Source organism: Strigops habroptila, chromosome 3, assembly GCF_004027225.2.
Source record: "Strigops habroptila isolate Jane chromosome 3, bStrHab1.2.pri, whole genome shotgun sequence".
NCBI classification, from domain to species: domain Eukaryota; kingdom Metazoa; phylum Chordata; class Aves; order Psittaciformes; family Psittacidae; genus Strigops; species Strigops habroptila.
In genome coordinates this window covers 23172961-23195706 of record NC_044279.2, presented here as the reverse complement: position 1 = coordinate 23195706, position 22746 = coordinate 23172961, and the positions used below count along the sequence as shown (strand labels likewise).

Genomic DNA, 22746 nt, shown 5'->3' with positions numbered 1-22746 from the left:
TTTATGTTCACTTCAGACTTCTGGTTTTCAAAATAATATTCCTATGGGAGATAATGATCATACATGTTAATTAGCATATTATAATCTTCCACAGTATGAGCTCCCTGTGATATTGCCTGTACACTTGCAGGTATAACATCGTCTTGTTTGGAAGAGCTTACTGAGAAGATCTAGTAAACGGCTTAGGAAGCCTGTTCTTGTACTGTAACTCCAAGTGCACAGTGATCTGCACTACAGCTCTTTGTAAAAATTGCTGTCTGGAAGAGTTTAAAATAATACTGGAATTTAGATACTGCTGCAAAAAACCCCTGACACTGGACACCTCGGGTCAAATTTCAAAGCATTATCTTGATGAAATTATTCAAAGATTATTTAATTTACTCAGTTGATGTCCCCAGTGGGGGTTGGACTAGGTAACCTTTAAAGGTCCCTTCCAACCCAAACCATTTTATGATTGTATGAACATTTATCTACAACTTTGTCAGGTCGTCAGAAGGAAGAATAGGTTGAACATACAGGCTAAACCAAAAAAAACTGGGACTGGATTTTTTGTTTGGTTATTTTGGGTGGGTGGTTTTTTTTTTGGTTTTTTTTTTTTTTGGTTGGTTGGTTGGGTTTTTGTTTGTTTTGTCTGTTTTTAGGTTTGGTTTTTTTTTTTTGATTTTTTTTTTTTTTGAAGGCTTCTAATTAGAATTATTCAAGAGTATTCACAGTGTAATATAGTGAAAAATATTTGACTAATTACAAACCAAAGAAAACCACTAGTTGCTTTTAAAAATTGGTCTGTGATTTGCTCAATATTCTACATTAGAGTTGTAATAGTGTAGTGCAGAAATGTGATACAAATGTACTACCAGGCTCATCTGTGCTTGAATTAGCTGTAAGCTAATTGATATTAGTGGTAGATATGATTTAAAAAAATATTATATTGACTAGTAATGCATATTTCTTGCTACAAAAAGCATTTGGACTTGTTTTGCCATAAAGCACTAGAGATTTAGCAGACAGTGAACGTTTTGCAGAATAACCTTAGTGAGATGGAATACTCTGCAAAGTGACATGTGATGGACTCTTTGTCTTGTCCCCAATTCCTCTGCAAGGGGAACTGGCAGAACTCAGACTGTAATAACAAGCCTAAGTATAAACAATACAGCAAAGGAAATTTTCCAAAAACTCTTGGAAATGTGTTCAGACAGTTTATTTGGCTAACTTGCTAAAAACCAAATGAGAACATCAGTAAACAGGTTGTTAGGATATTAAGAATTTTTATAAAATTGGGAATTAGAACTTGCAAGAGAAACAAAACAAGAATGAAGAGGATAGTTTTTCCTAACATTTCCAACTAGCCATTGTAAGACTATAAAAAAAATAATTGGAATATATTAATAAAAACATATCATGGACTGATTTAAATAACTGAATGGCAGTTTGACTAAATCTTTTGTATATACATCTTTAAAGGGGGGCTGTGTATAACCTGGATGCTCAGCTCCTGACCTTTACATCATTGGCTTATTTTGATTTCTTCCACAGGCAACAGTCAGGAATGCCAGCACAGAAATCTGTTTAGAGGTTTTCTCAGGCTTCAGGTCCTCACACACTCATTGCCCTGTACTTGGAAACAGAACTCAAGAATGGGAGTAAGCAATGATGAAAGAGGTGGTTTGGCAGTTCTTGATGATAAGGACAGCCACAGCACTGGGGTGTAGTTTGACAACCATTTCTTAAATCAGACATGCTGGCTAAACTAGCCAGTTTTGCTGGTTTGTGTACTTCGTCATAAAATCCCTTTCCTTTCTCTTCTTTTGGTTAAGGTACTTTTAACCTGAACAATTCATTATGTGGCCTCCTAAACAGTTGCCCTAACCCAATTGAGAAGATTATACTGAAGTGAGGGTGGAGTTTTACAAACCACTGTCAAAGTAAGTGCTTACCAAATTTTCACTTTACAGACAAGTGCAGCTTAATGCATTCACAACAGGCTGCATCCTGCTATGCAAAGACCATCCTTCACACTTAATGTCTCATCAGGTTAAATTTGTCATCAGGTGTGCAGCACTGATGGCTCATACTTCCAGAGGAGGACCTTCATTCTGAGGAGCTTCCTATTCCTCACAAATGTTAATGTTACCATCACAACACCTGTGTGTGTTTGGGTTAATTGTATATCATTGCTTTCTCTTTTCGAAATGCCAAAATGACCGAAGTAGGGAATGCAATATAACTACAAGGTTATTCTGCATGTCCTCTGTGGCTGTGTCATGACTAGGAAACCTCTTTGTAATGAACAAACAACCTCTAGCCGAGGGAATGCACCTCTTAATAAATAAATATATAGCAGGGTTTAAACCCTCTCTAAGTTGAAGTTCCAGCAGTAATACTGTTCCCTTCATGCAGAAGAAGGATTCTGCTTCAGGTTCCAATTTTAAATATGTTAACACTAATTTAACATATCCTTAGTCTGTTCTTCAGCTCCTAGGAGTCTATTCTATTTCTCCTTAGGATTTGATCAGTGCTGATCTCTTCACAGAAGCTGGAGTTGAGTCTTTAGACATCTTTCACAACTTTGTTTTCATAGCCTGCAGATGAAGGAAGATACAAAGCAACTTGACCAAAGAACTTATAAAGTTACGCTGTCTAGTACCATATTTTGTTTGTACTGTTGGGAATTATTTTTTCACTAACATAGCTAGTGTTTATGTGAAAATTAAAGAATAGGGACTAAATCCTCAATATTCTGGTCCCATCTGCATGTTTGACTGTGTATCTTACACCACAGCTTTACAGGGATTTAAATACTTGGAGCTAGATTTTTCTGCCCTAGCAAAAAAACCAGTTCCACACTCAAACTTCTGAATTCATATTTTCCTTGGCACAGGGGAAAAGGCCAACCAATTTTCACATCAGTATTTTCTGTTACTATTTTATGTTACTAATTAATGGGCATCAACACAGACATTGTTTGCAATGCAAGAAACAGTTAATAAACACTCAAACATATAGATTGTCATCTATAATCTAAAACTACATTGATAACTCGGGCTTAAAAGTATTTTTACATGCTATTGTTCAACCAGATACCACAGCTCAGTAACACACATCTTCTCCCTCAGAAGTCATGAAGAGCCGCCCGCTTCAGAGTTCAAACTAAACCAGGGAAAGTGAGATTCCATGGTTTTTTTGCTCAAAATTTGAGAAATGTGGTTAAGATTATTAACATCACAGTGTCAGATACTGGCTGTATTTATTGGCTTAAGTTTATTTTTAGTGTTAGCAGATCTGACTTCACTAAGCGATGTCTAATTATTTCAAGGCTAAACATGGACTCTCATATCTAATTTTCATTAAAAAAACCCCAAACTGAATTCTTCTAATATTTAGTGGCACTTCTTGAATATAAGCCAAACAACATAATTAATGATTATTTGATGGGATACATCATCTGGTTGTGGTGCATAACATTTTTGTGAAGTCCAAGGGTATGTATAGCACTCGTCTCCCTTTTATTTTCTGGTTTTGGCCAAGTGGGGCATTTTTTTCAGGGTCACATGGCTCTATGACTGAGTAGCTGCCAAAATACAGGAGCACACTTGCATTTTCAATCATATGTGTTTCTGCAGTGCTGTTCATGCTGTGAAAAATGATGAAATAATCAAACCATGAAAATTAATATGATTTCCTCTAATACTTAACCTTTACAAATGCCAAATTTGGGAAAATAAAGCAGAAGCTATTTCCCTAGACAAAGGGCATTTAGATCCATCAGTATGTACTCCTAGTCAGGTAGCCTCAGAGCAATTAGTGTTAATATATTGTAAAGATATTGACTTTTTGACAAAGACAAGGATGGCTTTATGACTCAGGTCATTGAGACTGATGCTCAAGAACACTGAAAAGACCAACATCTATCAGAGCTGTCGTTGTTAGGTGGGGCTACAGGCACTCCTTTTAACTGGAAATTATTGCATACAATAATGTATTAATTTATACCCAGCAGAGTACATTACAGCAAGATTTGGAGGAGAAACCTTTCCCAACAATCAGTTAAATCAAACTTGGCAATATTAGCCAATAATAAATACGTTCTAGCTAAACCAGCAAATACAGGATTCAAAATAATGCTTTCCTCTTTTCCTCAACATCAAAACAGCTGGAATTATTACTGAATTGATTATTACTGAAATCCACTTATCAAAAAAGCCTATAGGAACAAAGAATAAAATTTGTGTCCTGTAGTTTTCTGACTTTGGGTGCAAGAAATCTTTTATAACCAGAGCAAGGGGCACAGTAAAAACTGAACTACTCCTACAACTCCTTTCTGAGGTGATCTCAGTTCGTTAGGCAAAACTAGTCACATGAAGGATCACTGTCCTGGCAAATGCCAGTGTATCTCAGCTCTCTATGTGTGATAATTTTATTCCATTTTAACAAGACGTATTTGCATACGTGGAAAATACTTTCCCTTAGAATTTCAGTATGGAATTCTTTTAGTTTGTCATTGAAGTCTCAGTCTCTACCATCTCAGGAAATGTCACTTTGGATAATATAGCAAAGAGCCAGCAAGGGGAGATGCTCTGTTGAACTTTGTAGTTACAAATAGGGAAGGCGAAGGTTGGAGGCAGTCTTGGCTGCAGTGACTATACGATGGTGAAGTTCAGGATCCAGTAAAGAGGGAACAAGGCAACTGGCAAGATCACAACCACTGACTTCAGGAGAGCACACTTTGATGTATTCAGGCATTAGCTTGGAAGAAACCCAGGGGAGACAGCCCCAGAAAGATGCGTCCACGAGCTGGTTGACTTTCAAGAATCACCTTTTCCAAGCTCAAAAATGGTCCATATGTAGGAAATTGAGGAAGAGCAGGAGGATCTCCTGACAAAACTCAGGCATAACAAGGAAGAACATGTGAATGGTAAGCAAGGACAAGTGAACTGGGAGGAATGGAGACACTGCCTGAGGTGTAAGGATTGGGTTAAGAAAGCCTAAGCCCACTTGGAGTTGAATCTGGCAAGAGATGTTAAGGGCAACATGAAGGGCTTCTACAGGTCTGTCAGCAGCAGCAGCAGATGCGGGAAAATGTGGGCCTAGCGCTGAATGGAACAGGCAGGAGGTCCAGTGGCAAAGGACATAGAAGAGGCGAAAGTACTCAATGGTTTTTCCACCTCAGTCTTTTCTGGAATGATGGCTTTTGGGATCCCAGGCTCCTTAGACCAATGGGAAAGACTGGTGGAGGGAAGACTTGCCTTCAGTGCAGGAGGATCAGGTTAGGGAAACTTTAGCAAACTAGACATTCACAAGTCTATGGGGCATGACAGTATGTGTCCATGAGAAGCTGTATGTGTTGAAGAGGCTGGCTGATGTCATTGTAAGGCCACACTTGATAATCTTTGGAAGGTCATGGTTATTGAGTGAGGGTTCTGAGAACTGGAAGAAAATAAATTTCACTCACCTTAAGCCAAAAAAAGGATATCCAAAGAACTATAGGCTGGCCAGCCCAGCCCCACCTCAATCCCTGGGAGACTGACAGAGCAAATAATTCTGGAAAACATTTCCAAACATTAATCACAGAATGTGATCGGAAGTAGTCAGCATGTATTAAGAAAGAGGAAATCATTCCTGCCCAACCCGGCAGCCTTCTACAAAGAGATGACTGGCTTGATGGACAAAGGAAGAGCAGATGATATTGCTTTTATTGCAGATGATCTTGATTAAAATTAAGGCTTTCAACACAGTCTCCTGTAACATTCTCACTGCTGAAGTACAAGCTAGATAAATGGATGGTGAAACTGAAAACTGGCTGAACTGCCAAGCTCAAAGGATTGTGATCAGTGCCAGGAAGTCCAGCTGGAGGCCCATTTCAAGTGATGTGCAATAAGGGTTCATACTAGGTCCAATACCACTTCACATCTTGATTAATTAGCTGAACAGAGTGCTCCCCTGGCAAGTTTGCAAACAATGCAAACTTGGGAGGAGTGGCTGGTACACTAGAGGATCGTGCTGCCATTTAGAGGGACCCTCCACAGGCTGGAGAAACAGGCTGACAGGAACCTCAATAAGTTCAACAAAAGCAAATGCAAAGTCTCGCACTTGGAAAGGAATAACCTGTTGATGATTGTGCTTATTCCCTCTATTTAGCAGTGATGATGCCACACCTGGAGTGTTGTCTCCACCCCTGGGCTCCCCAGTACAAGAATGAAATGGACATACTGGAGCAAGTCCAGCAAATTGCTGCAAAGATGAATTAAGGGATTATAGCATTTGTCTTATGAGGAGAGGCTGAAAGAGTTTAGATTGGAGGAGAGATGGCTTTTTCCTGCTGTCATCTCTGGGCAGTTGGGGGAAGTGCATGAAGCCCTGTTTTCTACAAGTGTCATCAAGCAGACGCCACGCAAATGAGGTGTTGGAACAATTTAAATGAACAGAGCCATGCCTTGTTTCCTGGTGATCAGATATATAAGTCTATCTTACGAAACTGCTTCTTGGCAGGATTTCTTTAGTTATCACATCAGCAGGTGTGGAATGATGAAGTATCTGTATGGATGTCCTCAACATAAAAAGGACATGGAGCTGTTGGAGCGAGTCCAGAGGAGGGCCACGAGGATGATAAGAGGGCTGGAGCACCTCCCATATGAAGACAGGCTGAGAGAGTTGGGGCTGTTCAGCCTGGAGAAGAGAAGGCTGCGTGGAGACCTCATAGCAGCCTTCCAGTATCTGAAGGGGGTCTACAAGGATGCTGGGGAGGGACTCTTCCTTAGGGACTGTAGTGGTAGGACAAGGGGTAATGGGTTCAAACTTAAACAGGGGAAGTTTAGGTTAGGTATAAGGAAGAAGTTCTTTTCAGTGAGGGTGGTGAAGCACTGGAATGGGTTGCCCAGGGAGGTTGTGGATGCTCCATCCCTGGCGGTGTTCAAGGCCAGGTTGGACAGAGCCTTGGACCACGTGGTTTAGGGCAAGGTGTCCCTGCCCATGGCAGGGGGGTTGGAACTAGATGATCTTAAGGTCCTTTCCAACCCTTACTATTCTATGATTCTATGTTTAGACTTCAATGCATCTTCTATTTCTATACCAAGAACTTGTCCCCTGTGATTGATAAGGCTTTTTAAGATAAAAGAAGTGGACAATTGAAGACTAGGTGAAGGAATCCAAACACAACTGTGAGAACTCCTGTCTACTGCTGCTTATTCATCATCCCAAGAGAACCAAAGAGCTTGATCACGAAGGAGGATTCAAGCTTACTGAAAGCAATAAGCAGTCACCACACATACCTCTTGATCGCAGGGTCTCAAGTATCTGTCATTTCACTTTTCCTTTACAGCTCTTGGCCTTTTTGAGTGGTAGTTTAGCCTTCAAACCACTGGTTTCCATTTCTTCCAAAATGTTCATGAAAACTTGACCATTGAAGAAAGAACAAAAAGCTTTCCTGTAAGGGAGGAAAAAACCCTAAGCTAAACAACAAAGTGCAGAACTACATTTGATCAGAGTTCAGCTTGTGAAAGAACATGGAGAACTCTGCAGATATGTGCATAGCACTGTGAACACTCAAGGAAAGAGGATGACAGGGCCAAACTCCTAGCTGAAAGTTTGGGCAGGTCTGTGGAACAGAGGTGCTGATGACATTCCTAGTAGAGAATGTAGAATGTTCTTTAAGTTGCTTGACTTATGGTCAGAAACTGAGCTCTGGAGATTATCAGTGCCACTGAGAAAATGGAGGTGCTGTCATGGCTTGCAGGAGGAAGCTGTTGCAATTATAGGTCTGCTGTACTTTGCACCTCACCACCTATGCTACATTTTATTTCCCTTCCTTACCTGTCTTTTGTATACCTGCAGATGACTTCTGAAGGCATGTCTTACACTGCACGGGTGTACTTTCTGCTCCTTCTACTTGCACTTTCCACTCCAGGACTGTAAGTTTCTGTTTTTAAAGAAAATAAAAAAGAAAAATCTTCCTCTACTGCCAAACCCTCTTCCAGGAACCCTTGCTATTGTCTTCCAGTCTTTCAGCTGTGCATGCTTGTGTGTTTGAGTAGCTGTTTTCACCCACATGTGCTGGGACCTCTAAGCCAACAACATCAAATTGGCTGTTGTTCCCTCCTCAGCCAGGTTGAGGACCCTGCAAAAGGAATGGCGAGCAGCTCTATGCCTCTCTACTGACATGATGGCCAAGAGCTGGCAGCATGCCCAGGAAGAAAAGGAATAAAAGGGAAAATATCCCTATTGCCTGTTGGCATCAGAAATGATGGATGAGGAAGAAGCACAGTGGGGTCTGCAAAATAGACGTGCTGATCTGGGAGCCTAAGAGTCTGGGTTCTGGCATGTCTCGAAGATCCCTGTGATGCATACACCCTCCCTCCTCTGGCAAACTCAACTCCTAGAGATCTCTTCCTTCAGTACAACTTTTTCATTTGTCTTTCATTTCCTCCTAGTCCTCGGAAGAGGCAAATTACCCTCAAATTAAGAAGAATCCCAGAATAATCTCTATGATGTGATGACTGTGATGTCTGTGACCAGGGGAAGGATCTAGTCCATTTGTTGGCATAGGTTCCTTCATTGTTTTGATCCCCCAAAGGTCTAGATTTCAGTCATACTGCTCTGCCTCCCCTCACCCCCCATGATAGTTCCTTTCATACATGGTTTTCTCCCTCAGGCAAAGCAAATGTGTAGTTTTCAGTAGATTCAGACGTGATCAAACACAGTGAATGCACACAGGGAAACTCGTACTACTACTACAACAATCTCTGCTGTGAATCTGGCTTGAGGCTGGATTTAGGAAGGTTCAAGTTTCTATCAACCTCTCGTTATGCTGTCAAACTTTCCTGTTTATGTAACAATTTGATGGATAGAGGCGGTTTGCCATTTTATTGAAATGCATCAAAAATACAACCACGCAGCCAGAGGGAGGATGAAAAAATGCAAACAGATAATAACTGCAACCTGTTGTCTGTATGTGCTGTTGGGGGAAGAGAGATCTATGATTCTGTGCCCATACAGCTTGTAAGCTTTACACTAAGTAGTCACAGAAAAGACAAATAGAGGGAGAGAGATAATTCAGGGTGTAGGGGGCAGAGATTTGCATTTTTTCACTCCTAGCTGAATTCAGTGAATGCAAATCAAAATCTTTTTTACTTTTTTTTTTAATCTGTCCTCAGAGATTTTACACTGCCAGCCACACTGTGGCCCACTTCATGGTCGCTCCTTTATTTTTGTATACACTCCTATATACTCCTTAGATACTCTATGGCCTTATCATGCGGCTTCTATGGAAAGTGACCGATCCAAGTTTGAACCATTTCAAAATCAGGAGGGAAGTAGATTCAGGTGATTTACTGCACAGAGGAATGCTTTAGCTCCTGGGCTCTTATGTAAAAGTTGATGACCGCACCATGACTACTACTCCTTCCATTATGTTCTTGAATAGTGTGACTGCTCACTGTGGGTGTATGGACAACTTCAGCTTTCGTAATGAATTACACCCCAACCAGTCTTGGGGTCACTTAATCTGTAGATCTCAAATGGCCTCCAGCAACATAAAGATGGCCATATACCAAGATGATACACAGCTTCTGAGCCTGTTTAAAAGAGCTCTGGACAGAAGACAGAGTACCTATAATATTTCAGATACCTCACTGAGTTAAATGAGTGTACATGGATTGTCTTCTTGCATGTATACAGCAGTCCAGATTGCAGTTTTGTGTTATCTTTTAACTTCCCTTAAGTGCTCTGTAAAATTAATGAACTAAGACCTAAAGCTTTATTTTGAGGTAGGTGAGAAATACTGCATATACGTTACCATTGATTAAAAGAAGACATTGTGAGACTGCTTACAGACTTCAGTCACTGGCACAATCAGGACTACCACCGAGCATACTCATTCTGATCCATGACTCACTGGATACCATTCCACTGTCATTTTTATACCTACTTTTTATATATATACAATTTTATATATATACAGTTTATTTCCTCTATGATTGTACATTATGCTTTTGCTTCATGAGGGAATTTTATTCAAAGATTACAATACATTCAAAGTCACAAATGGTATTTGTTTCATGGTTAGAAATTAAACATCATCTCTTACTTTATCTACATTTGTCTCTTTTCTGCATTAGGTCTCAGAAGTTGTTGAAAGGTTTCCTGCAGCCTGAAATGATGGAGACCCTCATATAAAGGACACCTCAAATTTACACCTGAGGAATATTGCTTAATAGGTACTAATCTGAAGCAATACATTGTATGGTAAAACTTTTGACAGACAACCAACCTTCTAACACCCAGAGAGCATTTAATTTTTGTCCAATCAAAACCACCTAATGTCACTGCACATGCTACAATGGAAACTCTAAGACAAATACAAAGTTTTGGTATCTGTGTTTCCTATACGTATCCTATAGCATCTGGTATGGTGTTTGCCACTCTTCTAGTTTCTTGCTGCTCATCTCTGAACATAAGAGCTCGTCCACTTGTTCCTAAATCACCCTTCCTTTCTATCTGGAATGCTCCTACAGAGCTTTGTACTGAAAGGACTGAAGTACAGCTGGACATGAATTTTTTTTCTTTCATTGGAAGCACACTGAAGACATCCACTGGGCAAAACATCACTCTTTTTTATCCAGACAGGCTTGGCTACTATCCTTACAAAAATGAAGTCACAGGAGAGGCGTTAAATGGAGGACTCCCTCAACTCTCACTGCTGGAGAATCATTTAAAGAAAGCCAAAGAGGACATCCAGTTCTATATTCCTTCAGATGAACAGTTTGGGTTGGCTGTCATTGACTGGGAAAACTGGAGACCTGTGTGGATAAGGAACTGGGGATCAAAAGACATTTATAGACAGGAATCCATTGAACTGGTTCAGCAGAGAGACCTCAGTCTATCAGAAGCTGAAGCCAGGATTATAGCTAAAATGGAATTTGAAGCTGCAGCAAAATCAATTATGTTGGAATCTTTAAAGCTGGGCATAGAAATGAAGCCAAATCGTCTGTGGGGATATTACCTTTATCCAGACTGTTATAACTATGATTACAAACAAAACCCACATAATTACACAGGGACCTGTTTAGATATTGAAATAGAAAGAAATAATGAGCTCAATTGGTTGTGGGAGAAAAGCACAGCACTTTATCCATCTATCTATCTAGAGACAGCCTTAAGATCTTCCAGAAATGCCCAGCTCTTTGTTCGCAACAGAGTTCAAGAAGCCATTAGAATTTCTTATGTCTCTAATTCTACTCACCCTCTTCCAGTTTTTGTATATACACGTCCAGTGTTCACAGATGTCTATGAGGAATATCTCTCCCAGGTGAGTGGACCTAGACCTTAAATAAGGGTTAAAAGGTAATGAGTAAATTCTGTTTATAGTTGTACACAAGTACCTTTTTAAATAGTATTTCATCATCTCATGGGTTAGCCAAAGTTAAGTTCTGATTAAGGTCTAATCATCTTATTGCACTTATGGCTACACTTTCTCCTTCATATTTTTATATACACCCACCCTATCAGAGATACCACCGATTTGGGGAACCTCTTCGTGGTCATCGATGAGGAAAGGGAAGTTAGAGGTGATGCTGGTGACTGCATTGTGTCTGGTGTCCTCTCACATTCTGGGTAGAGCATCACCAGGCATTGCCCCCAGCTCTGTGGATACCTTCAGGGAGCAAAGGGTGCTGGCAGAGTCTCTACTGGGCTCCTAACCAATCATTTAAATCCTGTAATCCTTACATTCTTCCTATTCATGTGCTGTGTTTTTCCCTCATTCTTTTTCTACCCATAGTCCTCTCCCAGGCCAGATGGGCTTTAAGATTTTATAAGGGCTGGGCTAATAGCTGACCCTAAAAGGAGACATGAACAGAAACAAATTTCCCAAATTAATCTCTCTAAAAGGCCAGATCCATCCTCTGGAGAAAAGAGATTCCTGTTGACGAAAACTCTCTCTCGTGCTACTTTTCTGCTTTAGCAATTTCTGGCTACCAAAACGGAGTTTAAAAAAATCACACACACACACACACAAAAAAAAAAAACTCAACCCCAAAAACCAAACCAAGCAATCAACCAAAAAAGCTGTGCTGTCCACCCTTTGCTTCAGGCAGCATTACTGAAACCAGCTTCTACCAACTCTTAGCAGTGTCAAGGCAATGCAGCAAAATATAATTTAAAATGGTTGGAGGAGTGTATGTCATATGCCTAACCACTGTCTGAGTTTTACAGCCTTGTTTTTCTAACCAGATGACATACATAAATTGGATATAGTTGGCAATATTTTCTGACGTCACCTGTGCAACCCAATCCCAGAATAAAACAGTGTAATTGAGAGCAGAATGTTTGCACAGTGTATAATTACTTGCTGTCTTCAAAGTAGTTATTTTTGATATGTAATTTACTATACACATTATACCTTTTCCCCTTATGTTATAGCTTATTTACATCAGTATGATTCTTTGCACGTTTCCCCTCAGGATGACCTGGTAAATACCATCGGAGAATCTGCTGCACTGGGTGCTTCTGGAATTGTGATCTGGGGTGATATGAATTTAACACAAAATAAGGTATGCTAGATTAATTATTACATGACATTTTTAAAGACCTATAAAGTGAGAAGGATATAAAGCATTATGATTACTTACGTGAGATCTTCTACATTTATAATAATGACTCTATATTGCCAGCAGTCTTCTCTAGTCAAAAAGCAAGCACATTTGAGGCTTATGAAGTTTGTCATTGACTACGCAGAATAAGAGTTCAATTTTTCAAAGTATCAGTGTTGGCTCTAAGCAACTGGACAAGCTACTGTGGTAACTGTAGGCAAGTTAGCACTTCTTTACTTAATTTAAGGAAATAATTCCTATATCTTCATTACATTCCAGTCTTGAGGTACAGAAAAAAATTACCTGTGCTTGCTCAAAACAATTTTTAAAAGACCCTTCTAGTTTTTAAAGTAGTTCATTTGGCAATAATATTTAAAGCACTAGGAGTCAGTCTGCAAAATTTCAGCTTTAGCCTGTTGTGTGTGTTGGAAGTAGTACTTTGATTAATTTTATGGTAAGAAGGATCTGGGTCAGAAAAGGGGAAAAAGTCCAGTTTGTTTTAGGAAAGTCAAATACATAGTTTGAGAAACGTTGTTACAAGGATGTTCAAATAAATCTTTCAAACTAGCGCATTCATACCCAGGCAAGCTAGATATAATAAAATACTGTATGGGAAGACTCTTCTGAAGTCTTCTAAGAGCAAAGAACTGAAACTCTAAAGCACTGCTGGGCCTCCTGTCACAGAAAGCATAGCCAAATAAACCTCCCAGTTGTTAGGGTCAAATTCCCAAGAGCATCCAATCTTGACCTTTTTGTATGTGCCTGCCTTTGAGAAAGGATATCAGTTGCACTTGAAGCTTTTTTTTTGCCCATTACCGCAATACCAGACCACAGATGAGCAATAACATTTATTGCTTGAATTTTGAGATTCATTTGAGGAAATAGAACTTCCCACAGCCCAGTCAGACTATGTGTACTAATCACACCTTTTTTTTTACAGCCATCAGAGTCAGTAGCCTTTCAGCAATGAACTATTACTGTGAGCCTCCCCTCTGCAAGAATTGCATCAACTGAAACTTTTAGGCAGGGTTTTTATACATACCTAAAAGAAAACCAAAAAACCTACCCGTACCTCAGATTCACCAAAGTCATCTCCACAGGTGTAAATATTAGCTATATCTATATGTGGTATTAGGCAAATGCCCTAAGGAGACAGTGTCAGAAACAAAGAGTTTCCAAAGCCTCTGATTATTAAACTGTGTCAAGCATACACAGAATATGTGCCAGCTTTGTGATCAATTAAAATGGTCAATTCTCTTAGCATACATTCAGTTTGACCATCCTCCCAGAATGCTTTCCATTCAAAAATGCTGTGAAAGCTCCCTTCTCCTGCAGCCTAGCTATTCAGGTCAGGGGAAAACTGAAGAGTCTCATACAGATGATTTGATAGAAAAATATTTGTTCAGGCTGAAGAAGTGAGGTTTTCTTCCAAGATCCCTTCAAACCATTCAAGACATAAAAAAGAACTTTGATTCTTCATGTAACTTCTTTAAATGCATCTGATTCAAGAAGCTACATGAAATATACAGGTAAAATGAAAGCTTAAAGTCATTGGCTTTCTGATATAAGTGCTTTTCATCACATCTCCAGCAACTACGCACATAAATTCACTGTGATCCCTGAACTGTGTAGCAATTTCTCAGATAAACTTGCTTCCAACAACTAGTTGGAATAGATATCCACTACAGTACAGTGTTGCTAGAATGACAGCATCTTAATGGTTTCCAAACTAAATTATGCAGATATGATGTTCTTTTCACAGAACACCTGCAGAACTCTGGACAACTACCTTAGGAGGACCTTGACCCCATACCTCATCAATGTCACAATGGCAGCCAAAATCTGCAGCCAGGTATTATGCCAAGACTCTGGTGCCTGCGCACGGAAAAAATGGAATTCAAGTGACTATCTTCACTTGAACTCTGAGAATATTGTCATTCAAATGACAAAGGATGGAAAATACACTCTACAAGGGCAGCCAGCATTTCGGGATCTGCAAACATTCATAGAAAAATTTGATTGCCACTGTTATGCAGGGCACAGTTGTGAATCCAGAGCTGATATAAATGACATCCATTACCTCCATGCTTGCATTTCAGAAGATATTTGCATTCAGATATCCTCAAATGCACTTTCTAACATAGAAGACTCTGAAGAAATGATCCTGTCTAACAGAACTGTATTTTCGTTTACCTCTCAGAGTAAGGTGACATTATCTACATATCCTGAAATAGAAGATTTCCAATCTACTTTTGGAAACAATATACTCAATATAACAATTCCAGAACATAGCACTGTCACATCTGCGACTAGATATGACTTCGAAGCAAATGATACCCGTACTTCCAGTAGCTCTTCATCCTATAAGATAAGGATGTTTAATCTGTTAAATTTAATTCTAATTTTGAGAACATTAATACAAATGACCTGTGAAAGTGAGAATATTCTTTTCTCTGGCTGTGTTTGAAATTCTGAAGGCTTTATTTATGAAGAAAAATCACTCCTGAAAGGCATATGGTCTTATCTGTATCAGGTAACCTTTTCTATTGCATAGGTGATACTTCAGCTTGAATGTATTTCTTCAGTTTAGTTCTATAAACTACTATTTGTGCCAAAGATACACTGATCTGTAAATATGGAGTATACCAAAGGATAATCCAGAAAAAGGAACTTTTTTTACAGTTTACATTTTTAACAGTTCTCTTGGAAAAAAAATAATTGTTGATAATGCCGTTTTGTATACTTCAAGTTAAGCCAGTTAAATACATCTCAACCTGGATTTCACTGAGTCTCAGCTTTACACAGGTTTGGTGCTTTACACAGGAATTAATTTTATTCCATATGAAAATTAGCTCTTAAAAATATTTGACTTAACTTTAGATCTGTGGGACTTTGCAGCATAAAATTTATCTGATTAATGTTTCTCCACTTTTAACAATACCTACAGGGACACTGTGGGTTTTCTTTTAATTAATTATATTCATAACTAACTCTTCAAAAGGTTCTGACTTTAATGTAAATATTTACTTCAAATATTACAGCTTCATTATTTAGAATATGAGCTGTAGCAGTTTATCCTTCCTTCTTTCTTTCCTCTTCTTCTCCCAAGCCCTCCCCTCATTATCTCAGATGTCCCATCCTTGGCTTTCACTTGTCTTGTCTGGCCAATGCTCACAACTCATCTGATCTGCCTTTGCATTCCCTATGAGCACTGGTCACCAGTCTCCGTCCAGCCAGTCCTAGCAATGGAACAGGGCTGTCTGTGCCATTTGAACAAAAGCCTGTGAGCATAGGACTTCCCTGAGCAGTCTCTTTGGTGGAAACCAGTTTGTCCCTCAGGAAAACCCAGCAGTGGAGGCTGCAAGATGAGTGACACTGGGGATCTGGCACTCACTTTCTTCACCTCCAGTGTCTGTGATTCCTAATCTCAGGACCACCTTTTTGATCCAGTCTGCTGACAGCACTATTTGCATAATGTTATTCCATTGCCAAAAGCAGTGTGAAAGTAGCAGAGATACCTCAGAAGAAAACTACTCCCAGTATCATATCAGGAATCTATTTATGATTTATGTATAGCCAGTTTAAGCATTTAGAAGCAATTAACTGCAGTTTATTAGATAAAATAACCTTTTCAAATTATTATGTCAGATACTTAATAGGCTGCTGGACTTCTGATGGGTGAAGAGTGGCTGCTGGCATGGATACATTAAAAAGTCTCCCCAGAGCTAGGCATGATATTCATAAATAAATCACCACCTCCCACAGATGCAACCTGCCTCACTAATGGAAATGCCTAGGGTTTCAATATATAGTAACCCTTTATTTACGAAAAGTTGTGCCTTAATCTAGCAAAAGGCACATTAGTCATTGCCTTCAGATTTTCAGGTTGTCAGTCATAACAGACGTGTAGAAAAATAGATGAAGCCTTTAGATTTAACATGGACAAATAATGTTTTATGGCTTTTGGACAGCAAGTTATCAAGAGGGAGTGACAATTTTGTCATCATAGTTATGGGGTTGACTCAAAGCTATTTCTGCCATTAACATTCCAAATAGAATAATGGATAAAAAAATACATGTGTAGCAGACTGTCTGACCCAAAAGAAGCCAGGTGGTTTTGATCACCTCTGTAAAAACATATTTCTTTTTCACTGCAACTTTGATATGGATTATTTGATCTTGGGTAAACAAAAGCCATGGTATCATAATTACTGTACCTGAGGTCCCTCCCCTTTCACACCATGGTTGTGATAACTGGGTTATCAAAGGGTTTCTAAAAACTGGAAACATCAGGGGGAAAAAAAAAAAAAGCAGGAATGACAAGTTGAAATCACAGAAGAGTTGAGACAGAGCCAGGACCTCCCAGTGGATGCAGAAGAAGTGAACTGGAGAAGCAGAAGAGTGAAGCAGTTGGGAAAGTGGACAGACCAGTCTCTTCCCATTCAACAGTTTTTATCTACCTGGCATTTAATACAGACAGCCTTTCCCTGAGGCCCACTGTAAAGGTAAAGGAACACAGTAACTGATATTGTTAGATTAGACCTATCCCTCTGATCCCATCTCTTTTTTCTTGAGAGCAGCCAAACCAGCAAAGGGATATGAAAGGAAAGCAGACTACTGCAATAAAAGGTCCACAGAAATGTGTCTTTATGTAAATAGCTGTCAGTCTTATGCTCCAATGCACAATCCTTTACCAACAACCTTTCGAATGCTCATTTGGGATATTTATGTTACCTACATATATCTGCAATTCATGCTTTAAATCCTACAGATTTCTTGCCAGTGAGATTCAGGCTGGCTACATGCTGTGTAAAATTACAGTAGTTTCCAAATATATTATTTTTTTCTGTATTATATTTGTCTTGCCCATCTTCTATGCTAAAGAGTCACATGGAGTCAGAGAGCCTCCATGGAGTAAGGAAAAGTAAAGAACAAAAAGGGGTGCTATGCCTTGCATTGCTGGTGACTGTTACGTTCAAAGCCAATCTTGTATTCTCTCGATGTGGACTCTCCCGCCCCCAAATATTCCCCTTCCATTCACTGCATCTCCTGTAATCATTAGTTGTCTCTGTAGCCCTGTAGTTTTAGTTTCTTATGTTGTATTTTTCAAAAGATTAAATACTAGAGGAACATTCATTTCACTTTTGATTGCCATTCATTATTTTGTATGTCTCCCTTATAGTAAGATTTCAGGCTGGCAATACTTAGGGACTGGGAAATGCTAAACCAGTTTTGTTGAAATGGTCTAAAAGAAAGTTGTTTAAGTACCTCAAGTGCCCTCCTCCAACGCCTAGAAGTTTTGCTAAAATTTTAACTGAAATTCTGTCTTTCTATCTGAAGAATCTGGATCTGGTTTATTGTGTTGCTTATTCTGGGACACTCAAAGCTATTGGCACTTTTAAGAGAGGTGCCTATTGGCACAGAATCTGAACAGAAGTGAAATTATAGTCTAGTCCCTGCCTTACAGTTTCTTGCTCCTCTGTGTTGAAAATAACAACATGGAGAGAGATTAAGACACAGACCAGTAAGATCACTTAGTAGACAGCCTAGGATGTGGCTAGCATCCCAAGGAGTCCAGCTAAATTTGCTTTAATCACTGCATCACAATGGGACAGCCTGTTATACATATCAGCAGAGAATTGTGTGGAAGATTTCAGACCTGTGCAATAAGCACTAGACAGCTCCCAGACACAGATTAGATTTGTACATCTACCTATCCATCACTTTTCAATATAAACAACAAGACAGCGAAGACAGTTACATAATTTTAAAACATATTCATTTATGGAGCATTGATGACCTTTTTGAGAAGACAACTAAATTCTGTCCTTCAAGCACACACACTTAAAACCTTACTTCAAAGTTTTTTCAGTGTGCTTGTGCAAGGCCCTTTGCACTGGCAGATACCTATTCTGCCAATGCAAAACAGCCTGCAAAACTGGGGGCTGAGATTTCAAGACAGAGTCATGAGTTTCATTCCAAAGAATAACGAAGATACAAACCAATGTTTATTGCATGGTTTAAAAAAATATTACTGCTTCATTTAACAACGACTTCATTTTTCTTAAAGAAATCTCTCTTTTGTTTTTCTTTCTTGGCAGTTTTTTTCTTGTCCTACTGAAAACCATTGTATAGGTGGCTGGAAGCAGATTGGTCTAACTTCATCCCTTCACACTTCTAAATGTTTTTGGATGTGTGGTTATCCCAGACATTTCTGTCTGTTTTTCTGGGAAAACTCCAATAAAATTTAACCAAGCACATGGTATTTTTCTTTATGATGATAGTCATGTAAGCATGCAGTATTCAAGATCAATCCTAAGTTTTTGTGCATACCAGTCAAGGATCAGGGTCTGCAGAGAACAGCGCTTTGGTGTAGGTGTTCTGAACCTTTTGCATCTACTTTTCACTACCAGGAGGACTCAGGACTGCAAAATCTTCCTGCATTTGTTGTCCTCTTGTTACATATGAGAAAGCAAACGGCAAGGAGGTAAAGGGCATCAATCAATATTATCATCCTTAAAGGAACAACTTTGTATTTCATTATGTTCACTAATGTGTTACCACCATCATGGTGTATTGATTATAGTTCTCCTTGGCCAGTAGTAATTAGATGACATTTTCAGTGTATGCTTGTATAACCCTTAGTTTATAACTGATATGGTATTTATTGATTAGTAATCAGACACAGACAGTATGAAAAGTAATGTGAATCACTACTTTACATATTCAGCCAACATTTTGTTTCTCTGCACACGATTCCAGAGCATTGCGTTCAGCGCCATATTTATACTGACATCAGATAATACACAGTCACCCTTCTCTGCCTTTGTTTTCATCTCAGAAAATATATTTATTCAATAGAACTTCAAGATCCTACAGAAGAAACATACCATATGTTGGCAGTGTACTTCTGGCACACACTGCTCCCTCAGGCTACTAGCAGGTTCAGACAAGATGATAGGTTGCCACTGTCAAGTGACGATTTCCTGAGGCAGGAACCTAACAACCACCATTTAAAGGGAGGCTAAGGGTACCCTACAGTCCCATAACGACAATATTGTTAATGTCACAACAAAGTACCTCACTGCTAGGACTGCTAGTAATTAAGGGCACTAGACTAATAATAGACTCAGGCTGTCTGGAAATCCTATGCAGTGTTTCAGTATGTGCTGCATATACCAAATTTAGGTATTCAAAACACAGAGCTCTTGAGTTAAAAACTTGAATCTGGCCTACTGTGCCAGTGTAACAATCCTTACAGAAATACTTTTCCACCTCTTCCCTCTCTCGAGCATGACAAAAATTAATATACACACTAAGAAGTCTCTGACGCTCCAGCCAGCAGAGGGCACTGACGATACAGGCAGACACTGGCAGGTACATTGCATTGCTTTCATTGGAAAGTTCAACACAATCTTTCTATTCTCTTTAGCAAAGCAGCTGCTTGACTCTGGCCTACAAACAGAAAAAACAACTAGTCTCTCACTAATGGAGTGCCTCATTAGCAGAAAAGATGTGTGGCTTATTCTACAGGGTTTTTTTCCTCAAACATCTGGTATATCAGGACTGAAAATACCAGAGAGAGGCATCACCTCTTCTCATGTTCTCCACTCTGGAGATTTCATTCAGCTGAAGGCTTCTTCCCATTAAGATCTTCAGCTGTCACTGAAATTCATGCTTAAACTACAGATAATGTAATCTGATCTGTTTGGTACCACTCTGAACTAGAGATGTGGGTCCCAAACATCTTGTTTCTCCCCAAATGTGGAAATATTTGGATATGCAGTGTTGGTTCAGGTCAAGTTTTGCTGACCATGTATTGCATCAACACCATCATCACCTGAAACGTAAGATCCATTGTTATAACTTTTTGTAGCATAAATAAGCCTCTGCAATGGAGTAAGCTGCTTTACTATCACTTCATCTACAAAGCACTTGAAGGACTCAATGGCCCCATAACACTGCTGAACTGGTCCTGAAGTGTGTAAATCTCTACAGACAAGACAGGAAAGTGAAATACTTGATCAGTGGTCAAATGTTTCCCAGAGAGATTAAATGGCTTGTCTACAGTCACACTGGATAATAAATTGTGGACTTCTGTGCCCCAGCTCAGGCTTTTAGCTACAAGAACAAATGCTGCTAATTGTAGCAAGGTAGCAATATTTTTACGTACAATATTCTATTATCAAACTGTCTGCAAAGTAAAGAATTGCCCTTCATAATTATTTAGTTTTGCAAAAGATATATCAGATTTTAGATCAATTTAACAGATCTTTGAACTTGGACAAACCCTCCAAGACTGTTTCATGTGTTATATTTTGACCCCCTAGACGCTGTAAAAGACTTCGGTCAGCATACAACTGAATTAATGGTTTAGATTTATCAGCCCATCTTCTGTTGGATATGACTGAAATGTACTTTTTCAGAATATGTTACTGTATCTGCAATATATTGTTTCTTTAAGCTTCCACCACTATGAGCCTTAAGCACTATTGGAGAATTAAAAATTCCTCAAAAAATTCTTGCAAAAACAGAGACTGCTCGATTTCATGTGAGTTTTCCCCATGCAGTAATCTGAGCCACTTGATTCCCAGAAATCATTCTCACAAACGGACTGTCTTTACTCTGCACATTACCAGCTGGGTGGCACGTGGAGATGAGAGAAATTCTTTTATTTTTCAGTTTTAAGGCACCCAGAAACACTTCATCTATTCACTGAAAATTTGATAATTGTTTTGGCTGAAAAAGTTTTTAAAAATAACAAGATTGACAGCAGAAAAATAACAGTGTTTTGCCTGTGAATTATTTCCTGGTCCTTTTACCCATCGAACCAGAATAATTCATTTCCTCAATGTCAACTTTTTGACCCATGTCTCCAGTGATCCCCCAGTTATACTTACCATGAATGGTAACCGGTGGGTAAATTTGTGACCACTGCCTGAGGATGTACGTATGTACTGAATGGCCACCTGGCTGCTACCAAGAGGCAAGTAAAACAGCAGAGTTCTGCTACACTTTCTCTCAATGCAGGATCTGATCAGGTTCTTCTGTTTCACCATGCCACCAATTTTCAAGAAACTTCGAGAGCTGTACCATGCTCTGAAACTGCTGAAGACTCCCATCACTGCCTCAGTTTTAACATAGGCATCCAAAATTCTGGCTCTAACCCAAAACACCAATGCTAGGGTATAGCGTTAGGACAAAAGGACTACCTGTGTCAAGGGCAGAATCTTATGAAACTAGGGAAAAAAAACAACCACCCAATTCCTTTTGTTTGTTTGGGCCTGGCCACTTAAATGTGTCTGCTTTCCTCCAGACTTCGTATTAAGAGAAGCAATGAAACATAACTCCCTAACATTACCACTGGGCAGCAGGGCCAGCTCCAGTGTCCAATTTCCTTCTGGAAATGTTCAATTAAATTTACAAGGGTAAATAAATGAGTATCTGTAAAAAAAAACCCCAAACCTTAGAATTACACTATGAGTCATTTTGACTATCTACAACCAGAGCATGAAAAAGCATAAAGTTTTTCACCTTTGCAGCTAGCACAGGACCAATTGCTCTTGACAGCAAAGTCACAAGATCTTCCAGTTTTTGTGGTCTGACTGACGTAACCACTGAGGTTTAACACAAATTGTGTTCAGCATTCTCCAAAATGCTGAATTATGTCTCTCAAAAGAGCATGAAAAACAAATTCCAAAATGTTTTGATGAATTTGCTCTGTTTCAATAGTACAAGTATCCATACTAAATTTTTGAAGTGCCTTGTTTATACATCTATGAAAGTCCTTCATCGAGCAATACCACCAGCATTGTAATCTTCTAGAGCATAATGTATAATTTCAGTGATGGATTCAGGTTAACTGCTAGCTCTGCATTTATGGAGAAACACAGCTTTTCTCTTCATGCTGTGTGGCAAGACTGTATGCTAAATGTTCCTTATTTAGTGTGGGTAGAAGCTTCCTGGTGAAGTGGCATGTCCTGTCATTGTCCACTATACAAAAACACTGTCATAAGCATCTCTTATTGAGGCAAGGAAGCATGCTAAAGGAGGCTCGCTAAAAACTATTGAAGAAGAACTCAAATAAAACCACAGTAAACCTTGAACAGAACACTTCTCCTGTGAGGAAAGGCTGAGAGAGTTGGGGTTCTTCAGCCCGGAGAAG

The 22746-nt window shown here is 39.3% G+C and overlaps 1 protein-coding gene across 1 annotated transcript; it reads left to right on the top strand.

Moving 5' to 3' along the window:
- Positions 1-1550: 1550 nt before the first annotated feature.
- Positions 1551-15184, top strand: SPAM1 (sperm adhesion molecule 1). Its single transcript, XM_030479692.1, has 5 exons — positions 1551-1640; positions 1815-1922; positions 10110-11299; positions 12453-12542; positions 14344-15184. Exons 3-5 carry the CDS (start codon positions 10331-10333, stop codon positions 15046-15048), a joined length of 1764 nt encoding a protein of 587 aa, XP_030335552.1. The 5' UTR covers positions 1551-1640; positions 1815-1922; positions 10110-10330; the 3' UTR covers positions 15049-15184.
- Positions 15185-22746: the final 7562 nt, after the last annotated feature.